At 37.8% G+C, this 11,938-nt stretch overlaps 1 protein-coding gene and 1 non-coding gene across 2 annotated transcripts; one reads left to right on the top strand and one right to left on the bottom strand.

Moving 5' to 3' along the window:
* Positions 1 to 283: 283 nt before the first annotated feature.
* Positions 284 to 11,916, bottom strand: LOC100176487 (multidrug resistance-associated protein 7-like). Its single transcript, XM_018813809.2, has 21 exons — positions 10,634 to 11,916; positions 10,136 to 10,357; positions 9,543 to 9,748; positions 8,998 to 9,145; positions 8,467 to 8,641; positions 7,977 to 8,101; positions 7,428 to 7,594; positions 6,873 to 7,056; positions 6,488 to 6,618; positions 6,098 to 6,216; positions 5,654 to 5,818; positions 5,380 to 5,526; positions 4,841 to 5,010; positions 4,228 to 4,443; positions 3,711 to 3,844; positions 3,027 to 3,327; positions 2,622 to 2,748; positions 2,053 to 2,200; positions 1,440 to 1,686; positions 999 to 1,111; positions 284 to 697 (listed from the first exon to the last, which is right to left on the bottom strand). The coding sequence occupies exons 1-21, from the start codon at positions 11,810 to 11,812 to the stop codon at positions 547 to 549; spliced, it is 4,575 nt and encodes a 1,524-aa protein (XP_018669354.1). The 5' UTR covers positions 11,813 to 11,916; the 3' UTR covers positions 284 to 546.
* On the top strand, positions 5,025 to 5,107 carry mir4016-1 (microRNA 4016-1). The gene has a single exon (NR_034406.1). It is a non-coding gene; the product is annotated as a microRNA 4016-1 (primary transcript).
* Positions 11,917 to 11,938: the final 22 nt, after the last annotated feature.

Raw genomic sequence — 11,938 nt, 5'->3', positions numbered from 1 at the left:
TCACATCTACAATGTCTGCATCCTTTGTGTTTATAATAACAATAACCCCTTGGGCAGGTACTTGAATATGTGTTGTTGTGATAGCGCTTATGACGCCATTCAAGTGACAATATATTAACAAATACTCAAAACAATGTTCCTATTGATATTTTACATACATTGCAAGCTATGTGTTCTTACCTACATAAATATGAATGCCTTGAATTTATTACTCCATTACTGTAACATTTAATCTAAAGTTACTTTACTTTTCAGCAAGTGTTTACCCATCAATAATCTTACGACAGTTTATCTAGTATATTTATTTCCAGTACCAGCATTTAGACAACCAAATGAGATTGCTTTCTGGGTAATAACATTCTAACAACAATAAACAAAACATATTATTAAATTGACACTAGATGTTATGACATCATAAGCACACAAATCTGGAGATTGGCATTATCACATCACAGCGTGTAAAAATCTAGTGCATTACCTAAACAAAGTAACACAGTAATTTGTGACATCATAATGATATTATGACATCATAATAATAATATTAAATCACATGGTTTCTGTCCTCGTTCCTGATTGGTTAGCAAGTTCAGCGAAAACACTCATTGGTTGTTTTAATAAATTACGCGGGTCATCGATTTCGATAACATGACCATTGTCCATGACGATAACTCTGTCGCTACGCATGACTGAATCAATCCTGTGATGTCATAATAAAGGTTGTTGTTTAAGTATTTTTACACAAGGTGAAACATTGGCCTTATATATTGTAATCTGCTATGGGACCGTGGTTACACTGCCTTGCAATAGTATGAAGACACCATTGTGTCTTTGGGCAAGACACTTAACAGTAATTACTCTAACCAAGTAGTCGCTATTTTGGGTCGTCCAAATTATCAGCTATACATAAAAACAAACACCCACAAAGTTACATATGTGGTGCCTCGTAAGCAGGCACGAGGTGTATTAATTGTTTCGTTCCATTATGACATCATAATCACCTGTGTGCGATCGTAATCACAGTACAACGAGCGAAATGTTTCACAATCGTTTCTTGAATCATTTGATCGGATTCTTGATCAATGTTCGCCGTTGCTTCGTCCAAACAAACAACCTGAAGTCATTAAAACATTTATGACACCATAATAGTTACTTATAAACCGTTTTTAAAGTTTCCAATTTTTAAAGTTGATGGGTAACATTGCAAACATTGTATAAGATAAGTATTAAAAAGACCTTCTGGCAATTTTTTATTTGTGATCTTATATAATTGACATTTTGTCTGCCATACAACGCGACGTTATCAGATCATGCTGTGAAGTGCCAATAACACAATAATATCAACGTCGAGTCTTAACCTCTTTCCTGTTGTGAGGCTCATGTTATACATAAGATATCTAGTGGTACACTATGCATATTTTATATCAGATATCCATGGTCACCTTAACGTTTCTCAACAAAGCACGAGCAAGGCAAAGTAATTGTCGTTGCCCTGACGATAACCTTTGACCCCTCTCTCCGACCTCTGACCCCAACCCACCCATCTGCTCCCCAATCTTTCGCAACCCACAACTCTTTAGCGCCCACCAGAGCTTTTCATCATCAATGGTTAGGTTGGTGGGGTTGAGGTTGTCACGTAACGAACCACTGAATAGGAAAGGATCTTGTGGGATAATCGCCATCTCTGACCTGAGTTGAAAGTTTCGCTTGAAAGGTGGTTGAAATATTTGTTTGTTCTGATACTGTGGTATTTATAAAGGCAACACAACAGTCGTTATAACACGGGTTTTTGTTTCATTCACCTCCTGCCCGCTTACAAGTTGCCACGTATGTAAGTTTGTGGGTGATTGTTTTTAGATATGACTGATAATTTGGACAACCCATTAGTGACCCCTGGTTGAAGCAATTGACGTTATTTATCTTGCCCAAGGATACATGCGCCACAATGTACCTTGAACCAGGTCTCCTCTGGTCATCACACAAACTATAACAACCTTCAACAAACATAAAGCGACAAACAAAAAAATAAGACCATGGAAATAATATACACATTACCTTAATTTACGAAACGGTATCTTTTTTATGTTAACTTTGTCGATGTAAACAGCTCCCCCAGTGGTCGGAACTATCCCGAACAAAACGAGAAACAAACTCGATTTTCCACTTCCTGTTCTTCCCACGATGCCAATTTTCTCGCCAGGTGCTAGGTATTTATAATGTTACTATGAGAGTTTTGTCTATATTACACCCCAACACCCATATAGTCCCATTATATTTGATGTGTCTTCAGTGAGGTAAACCTGAATGTAGGTCCATTTCCTCATTTCCCTAACACTTATGTCCTACAATGCTACCATCTAGACCTCACTGAAGCAGCTTAGACACTTAATAATAAAATTCTTTTCAATATTGGTGAGGTTTTCAGTGAAGCACACCTGACACCTGGGAGGTAGGTCTATTACCCCAACACCAAGGGTGCTACCATCTAGACCCCACTGGGGCAGTTTATTCACGCTCAGTAATAGAGGTTCTGTTTTATAAGGGTGAAGTCTTACCCGAGACTTGGTCCCATTACCCCAACATCCATTTTGTTAGATATACACACAGCCAAACAAGCATCTCACCGATTTTAAATTCCACGTTTTCCAAAGCAAGTGGTAGATTGGGCCGATATCTTAAACTAACTTGGTTGAACTCTATAGCCCCTTCTTGTGGCCACTGTGGGTTGGAGCTCGTACCTATGTCTCGCTCCTGTGTTGAAGTTTAAAGAAATAAGTTTAACAAACCACAACCATGCAGTGGCGTATTAAAGCAATAAAGAATCCTGTTTTTTCTACATAACAATGATAAAGAGGTAGTCCACCAATTCATTGAAGATGTTAAAAGGTTATGTGTCTTCTTTACTTTAAATTACTAAAGGATAAAATACATATAAAACACAAGTTGTTAAGACACTGATTTTGAAATTTATTCACTGGATAAAACACGCATGGTGAAAGTGTTAAAACTTAAAAAAAAATCCAACTTACCTGTGGTACGTTGTTTATGTAATAAGCTTGTCTCTCTACTGCCACCATGTGTTTCTCTGTCTCCGTGAACGAGGTAATGACTCCAGAGAGCCCCCCAGTGACGGACAGTGCGTAGGAGAGAGCGAGGCCCACCAACCCCGGTGCGATAAACTGGAACCGATGTTCGATGACGGCGGTTAACGCAACCCCTGTAACCATGACGACACCCATCATTTGAAGTCGGATGCCGAGCCACTTCTGTGCACAGAGGGTCGAGTAGTTACAACGCTGGTTGCGATCCACCAAGTCTATGTTGTAACTCCTGGATCGGAAATGGGAAGTTTAACTTTTGTTTGGTTGAGGCATGTCATGGAAGTGGGCATATAAAAAAGTCAAGTTAATGTTACAATTCCTAAAATACGAGCACTAGTTGTATAAAACAGAACATCTGTGTTATAACGATTGTCATCGCCCGCCACGTAAGCATATGTGAGTTACATACTTGGTAACTCGTAAGCTGGCACGAGGTGTCTGAAACAGAACACCCGTGTTATAACGACTGTCGTTGCCCTGCCATGCGAGGATAAATAAGTTACATACGTGGTAACTCGTAAGCGGGCATGACGTGTCTGAAACAGAACATCCGTGTTATAACGACTGTTTGTTGCCCCACCATGCGAGGATAAATAAGTTACATTCATTCACCTGAAAGACTTGACTTGTTGGAAAGCCCTTATAGTTGAAACACCAAGTAATGATTCGGTGAAGTGAGCGTAGATCGGGGACAAACTGATACTGCTCAATCTCTTCAATTCACGAGATGTAAGACGATAATAATACTGGGGATAAGTTCATGTGATCTTTAGTATTTTGAAATATAGTATGTTTGGTTTCTATTCTATGTGGGTGAGGTTACACAGCGTAGCGCTCCATTGGTCAAGGAATTTAAGCCAAAGTTGGCGCATTACCCCAACACTCAGGGTGCTACTGCGTAAACCTCACCAGATGTTGAAGCCGCTCGCTTCCAAGAAGATTTTTATCTTTCCCCTTTTTTTGATGGTTTCAATTAGCCATTCATCTTTCTTATCGTACTTGAAGAGATAAATTAAAGAATTATATTTTAGCTATCTTAGTTAATAGCCATGACTATAACTCAAAGACCAAATAGTTGTTAACAAGAATATATCTTAATAACATTATAAACCATATATTAATATTTTACCTGGGTGTAATAATAACAGACAGCCAGTGGCAGCAACAGTAATGCAAAGTATGGAAGGCCGTAGCAAGTTATGATTATTGTTCCGATCACTGAAGCTAATTGTGCGAGGAATATATTAAGCATGAATGGTAGGGAATCATCGATTGTGTATAAATCACTCGAGAATCTGTTGATTATCCGGCCCAGGGGGGTAGTGTCAAAGAATGATATTGGAGCCTGTAATGAAAGGGGGGGTTAAATATACCTTCTATGCTTTAAAAATAACGTCAACTTTGTTTTTTATAGGAAACATTCTTTCTTTTAAGTCCTAGCAGGGCCAAGGTGTTGTTTTAAGTAATTGAATGTGAACTATTTTTAAGGTAACCCACTATTCTACTTCATATGTTTCCACCTAACAGTTACCACATATGTAACCTTGTGGGTGATTATTTACTTTTGATGGATAAATTAACGTCTTGCTCAAGAATACACACACCCACAGTGGTAGCAGCAACGAGCATTGAACCCACTATCCTTCGGTTACAATGCTCGCACCTAACCATTAAGCCAAACTTTATTCTTCATACAAACCCTATAAGGAGGTTGTATATTTTACAACCAACATTCCACTCACCTTCATAATTGCCGTCAACAAATTATGGTGCATCACCTTAGCTGCTCTCAGTCCCCCATATGCAAAACTAAACGCACGAATTAGTGTGAAGATACTGTTACTACCGGCGATGATCCCGTATATCATGAGATACCACATGACGTCATGGTTGGCTGGTGTTGGTTCATTGTCTGGTGAAACGTGTTCAAACTTATTTTCATGATTATAGAAGAGAAATGATTATAGGAAGAGACCTTCTGTCAGTTTTTTGTTCTGTGATCTTAAAGGACCAATGTTTTATCTGTCATATGGCTAGACATCATTCAGGGTTTTCCAATATGTGTCTTTTCTATGGACACATAAGCCCACAATGAAAACAGCATAAAGCTTTAAGCCAATTCTCTGGGCTACAGACTAAAACACTAAACTGTGCTACATTGCCAGACCGAGATAAAAGCCAGAAGATCTCTTTTACCCTTATAATGCATACACCTGGTGGCAACAACATATATAAACTTTTTTTTTTAATTTACTTTTAATGTGTGTTAAACCTTGGATACCTTGTAACAGGAAAGTGTAATGTGCATCACTGAGGGCAAGGGGGGAAATGAAAAAATTTGAATTTTCATGATGATTTCCATGCGTTCCATTGGTTGGTACTGACCCCACCCACTGTGATAACCACCAATCAGAAATGACCTTGGATGCTGAAAATATTTTAAATTTTTAAAACTATACTGAGTTCGAATGCAGGCCAGGGTTGGAGAACCAGAAACCCTGGGTTTGAATCCAGGCCAGGATTAGAAAGGAAGAGGTTCTGGGTTCGCATCTTACCTTGCATAAGAACTACAAACAGTAGAATGGTAAACGCGAGGCATCCTCCAATGGCCAACCAATAAGACTTGTAAACATGTAGAGCAACCGTTCCTACTGCTTTCTCTTCATTTGTTATCAAAGATTTTTGTTTAACGCCACTTTCTGTTGCTTCACTATTCGTTTCTGCTTTGCAAAACATTGGTTCGTATTAAATAAACAGCGAGACATCATCAGGGCAAGGCACATCAAGCATGGATAATATCTTGCAGTATATAACGTAACTTTGGAGCAATAAAGTCAAGTTTCAAGAAAAATATGTTTTTAGGGGGTCATGCTTTTAACTGGTACTACATGTGTGTAATTTATTCATACTAATATGTTTAACAATGTGTTGTTTTAACCAATCAGATTCAAAAGATAAGCAAAAGTTCATATGTTAACAAATAAAGAAACCATTGTTACCTTTACTAGAATACGTTTGATCTTCTATTTTATCGAAATCTAATATTTGCGACGGTGTTCCATGTTTCACTATCTCCCCTTCTTCCATCACAATGATGTGGTCGGCGTGTTTTAAATATCTGACATAGAAATCATATGTTTGGCTTAAAATAGATATCACATGTGGATTTGTAAAAAATAATCACCAACAAAGTTACATTCATCGTAACTCCTAAGCAAGTTTGAGGTGTATGAAACAGGTGTCTTTGGGCAAGACACTTGATAGTTAGTAGTTCAAATTTAGCCAAGTATAAAAAACAATCACCTACAAAGTTACATATGTGGTAACTTGTAAGCTGACTCGAAATAGACTTCCTTTGATTTATAATTGGCATTTATTCACCCTCTTACTTAGTGTGATGTGTGCATAATATCCGTGTGGTTCCGCCCAACACACCATGGATGCATTCGTGGAATAATTGAGCCGCGACATGCTGATCCACGGCTGACAACGGGTCGTCTAAAAGGTACAACCTCTTTCTCTGGAATGTGTGGTTGGGTTAGATAAGAAGAAAATACGCAAAATTATACAACAGACACACAAAAGTTAAAAAAGTCACAATAAAGTAAAAATCAAACAGACCCAAAAGTAATGGACACAATGACAACAGACACACAACAAACCTAAAAAAAGACAATATTTTGACCAACACAATATATTTCTGTTTTGTTTTAAAAGACACAAACTAACATAAATTTGGTGAAGGAAAATAACAAACACGCAACAGCAACAAACCTGGTAAACGGCTCTAGCAAGTGATATCCTTGCCTTCTGTCCCCCACTCAATGTCACCCCATTCTCACCAACTTCAGTCAAATCACCATTCGGCAACACTGCAAAATCTTCCTTTAGTGCGCAACACTGGATGACTTGCTCATAAAATGCTGAGTCGTGCTTGGACCCCCACAATATATTCTCCCTGTCACAATAGACATCGATTAAAAAAATAAACACTCACAATCTACAAGTTACATACGTGGTAACTTGTAAGCGGGCACGAGGTGTATGAAACATAACACCTGCGTTATAACGAGTGTCGTTGCCCGCCATGTGAGGATAAATAAGTTACATACATGGAAACTCGTAAGCTGGCATGTGGTGTATGAAACAGAACACCCGTGTTATAATGAGTGTCGTTAACCTGCCCATAATATACATAAACAAGTTGCATTTAATTCCCACCAACTATATTGTTGTCCTTCTCCGACCGCCATAAACATCCTATAACCTTCACCACATATAAATCACCACAAGGTGGGGGCACCACCACAAACATCAATACAAACCAACCTTATCGTTGCATGTTGTAACCACGGTTCTTGCGTAACGACCGCCATTCCATCGTCATAACAACCAACATAAATAGAACCATCCACTCGTTCCATACCTCCAGATATCGCCGATAATAAAGAACTTTTACCCGCCCCCACAGAACCCATCACCCCCACCAGTTCACCCTGGGGTAAATTAATACAATGTTACAAAAAAGAAATATTAACCCTGGTTTCTTTCTACCTTTAAATAAAAGCACAAATGTTTCAGAATTTATAACCACAAATTGTTTTATTCCAAATATTCTTCTGAAGTTGCAAAACTATGCTTTAAACTGCTTTTGTAAGAATTGAACAAACTATTTAATATGAGTCACTTTCTACAGCTGGACTGGCTGAATGTATGTCCGCATTACACCAACAATCAAGCTCATTGCATGGGTCACGGAAGATACAGAAAATTAACCAGATATTGAAGCCTGCCGCTTCCCCCCAAAGAAAATTAATATACTTTATCCACCACCTAATTTACAGGTTTCATGACACACAACATAACAACAAGTAAAACCTCTTTGATTGAGATATTTAGATTCTTCAACATTTGATCTTTGTCTTCATATTGATCCTCCATCCCCCCATCATCTGGAGGAAGATTCCATGAGAAACATCCGGACTCTATCTTCACAATTTCTCCTTTAAATGAAGGGGGTTAAAATGACTTCATTTGCTTTGTTATTAAAATAAACAAAAACAACGGAAGGTGATGGTAAATGAAAATTGTTAGGATGTTTGCATTGTTGCTGAAAGATAATGGGTTCAATGCTACTAACATTGTATGAACGCATGTGTCCTTGAGTAAGACACCTAACAGACATTGCTACAACCCAGTGGTCACTAATGGGTTGTGGCACTTGGGTGTTGGGGTTATGAACCAACTCTGACCTTGGTGTCTTGCAGTAGAACCACCCATGTAGGAAATAATAGAATAAAAGTAAATATTTACAAATAAGCAAAGCTGCAAAACATTCTCCACAATGATAAACAATGTATTTACCAACCTGTGTTTTGTGAGGATTGGATGTTGAAGTAATGATCAAGATGTTGGTCTGGAAGTGACAGGAAGTCCTCCAACCTCTCCAGGGATGTCCAAGCTTCCATCAAACCATTGATCACCCATGGAAACGCATTCAATGGGAAGATCAGCATATTGATGAGGGCGACCACAGTGAATACCTTGATGGATGGGTTGTAATGGACAAATTACCTTTTGCTTGAACCCCAGGCGTGTTTCACCCATATAGAATAGGATAGTAGACAATATACAGTAGTAATAGGCCAACATCTCAGACAAGCCTCACTCAAGGTCTCACCCATATAAAAAGTAGAGTACTTCATGTATACTGTAGTAATTGATTACCACCTACATGTCAGGTCGCCGTTTTGCTTTGCTATATGTGTTTGCGACTTTACTCTTATACAATAAATTAGCTTTAAAATTAGTTTGCAGTTGCAAAGCAAATAGTTGCTCAAGTATTATTTGTTAGTTTTAAATGTATTTGAAACACAAAATAAAACAAACTGCTTGTTACCTTAGCTGCAGTCAATTGATGTCCAGTAACTGAATATATTGAGAAAGTCAACAAAGTAATCAACACAGGGGTGGTTGCCCATAAATAAACGCAACCAGCATCAAAATATTTCAATCCCTTTAAAGATTTCATTTCTTTTGATCGGATTCTACCAACACAAAGAGTACGTTAGATAAGATAGTTGTTGGACACTCATATTGTAACCAGTGGATAGTTCATTGTTACTGTAAGCGTAAGTGTGTGTCCTTTGATACTTTACCTTAATCTGGTGGTTATTTATGGGTTGACCAAATTGTCAGCTATACAGAAAAGACCATTACTCAGAAAGTAACATGCATGATAATAATAACTTGTAAGTGGGCAGGAGGTGTATAAACACCCGTGTTATATCGACTGTTGTTTTCTGCCACTAATGGATAAACAAGATGTATTTATAAAATAATAACCACTAAACTTAGCAACTTTATAACTTAGCAAGCAGAACCACCATATCATAAGTGGTCATTATATTGGTCATAATCCTACCATTATGACATCATACTTACTGATTGATCCTCCCACTCAACAATTCCTCCCACGCATTAAACTTCACCACTCGTATCCCAAGTAGTATCTCCGTCATTAATTTAACTCTATCATCTTTATGCTTCATCATATCCCTGTTATATTCACCCATCTTCTTTGCCAAATATCGGTTGAATAAGATCATTATAAGAGTGAGACCCAACCCAGCAAGAAACACGATACCAACCTCGGATTAATATATATGTTAATGATTTCAATTAAATTGACCATTGGGAAAAACAAAACTTGACACTCCAGTACATTTTTAGGTAAATATTTTGTTTAAACTTGTGGTTGTATGGCCATACACACCAAGGGTTCTGGGATTTAGGTCACAGTGTTTCCCTTGAAAATGAATACACTATACTTGTGTTGCAAAGTTTAAAAGGATTTGTAACTTAATAATACTCGTATGGCAGGTCAACTTTATAAGTTATTACACAGGCTCACAGAGGTGTGACTTTTTGTTTGCTGTCTGTTGGAAAATCCATTAGTGACATTTGCCACCGGGTGGCAATATCTTATTAATTAAAAACTTTATTTTAGTTGATAACTTATACACATACTACCATACTTGCATATAAAGCAGAACAAGTGTGATTCCAACTTGGATGGGCAAACTCCAGAACTGATGGAAACTTGGACAAAAGTTGACGATCCTGTTGACATCGGTGCTCATAAAGTTGGTGATTTCACCCGTGGTGTATCTCGATAATGATACAGGTTTCGATATCATTGTCTTGTTGTAGATGGAAGTTATGAGACTTGTTTTCATTCGTAGAGCTACTTTATTAACCTGATGGGATTTAATATTATATACTTGTGCTGATTAAATGCAAACATCGTGTATAAACATTGTGGATAATAAATTACCAATTTGTTATAACACGGATGTTCTGTTTTATACACCTCGTGCCTGCTTCAAGTTACCGCATATGTAACTTTGTGATTGACTGTTTTTTCTGTATAGCTGACAATTTTGACAATTAATTACCACTGGGTTGGAGTCATCACTATTAATTGTCTTGTTATAAAAGACAATAACCCTGCAGATAATCATTATACAACTGACCTGGTAATCGAAGTGTGTGGAAAATAGAGAACCAACAAAACTAGAAGCAAAGAGTCCAGCAGCAAAGTAGCAACCGTAAGCAATTGGATCATTTGATTCAACAAACTTAACAAGTTGATTCAAAAGCACTGGACCTGCAAATGCCAGAAGATCGCTCCCCAGTTTGAGGAATCCAAGGGAATAATATTTCCAACCAAAGCTTTGGTGAAGAGACCTCAGAACAGTGTGTGTTGGTTTAACATTTTTCGTGCTTTCTAGTCTCGAGTACTCATAACTATTATTTGAGGTTGTTTGGCCGTTTGAGGTCAATTTATTACTCAATAATTCAGTGTTTAAGTCTTGTGGTAAATGGTAAACGGAGGATTCTTTATTCAGCAATTTTTTCGCCCCTTTTTTCATCAATGGTTGCACCCAGCAGAAAAATAACTTTGATAAACATCCTGCCTGTTCTTCTGGACATTCCTGTAGCTGTGCTTGTGATGTCATATCCTCTACTGTGACATCACAATACCCATCCACTCCATTCTGATAAACGGCTGATTGTGACTCATCAAAAGATGAATCGGGTGAAAGAATCGAAACCGTTCGAAATTTTGGATTTTTTCGAACAATTGTGACCAGATAAGTAAACTGACAAGCAACCATTGCAGCCACACAGAATAAGTCCACAGTTAAACTAACGTAGAAAACATCATCCTTTGAGTTGTAAACATCGAATATATAGAGAGTTATAATGCGTTCTATCTCTACTATATAATATGGGAACGTCAGTAGCCACGAAAATGTTACGACTCCAGGTCCTCGTTTATAATAAAAGTGAATCATTCCCAATCTCCATAGAAATATTAAATGCAGCAACAAACTTGTGATTCTTGCGCAATATGAGATGATCAGCACAGCGGACATGCTCGACTTAATCAAGATAACATCCTTGGTAAGAATACCAATAGTGAGCACCAATGTTAAGCCGGTACACATCCTCCGCATGTTGAAAACATCAGGAATCCTCAGGTTAACATCCGGTGGTCTCAATCTCCCGATGAAATATGCGCTTGTTGCCGCTAGCAACGTGAATGGTGCGATCACAAACACCATTGTTTCGAAACAAATGGGAAAAGAATGTTTTTCATTGTTCCAAATCTGGAACTTTGAGCCGCAAAACTTGTTCAAGTTTTCCATTCTTTATGTTGTTGTTTCTTGTTTAAATTTCCTTATTTACTGATAAGGTTTAGCCATGTAACAACCTAAACACCTACAACACGGACCTGTCCAAAATATTCTACACGTCACATTTTAAAAATAGTT

The sequence above is a fragment of the Ciona intestinalis genome, chromosome 10 (assembly GCF_000224145.3).
Source record: "Ciona intestinalis chromosome 10, KH, whole genome shotgun sequence".
NCBI classification, from domain to species: Eukaryota; Metazoa; Chordata; class Ascidiacea; order Phlebobranchia; family Cionidae; genus Ciona; species Ciona intestinalis.
Note: the sequence above shows the minus strand (reverse complement) of the source record. Positions and strands in the feature narration are given on the sequence as shown.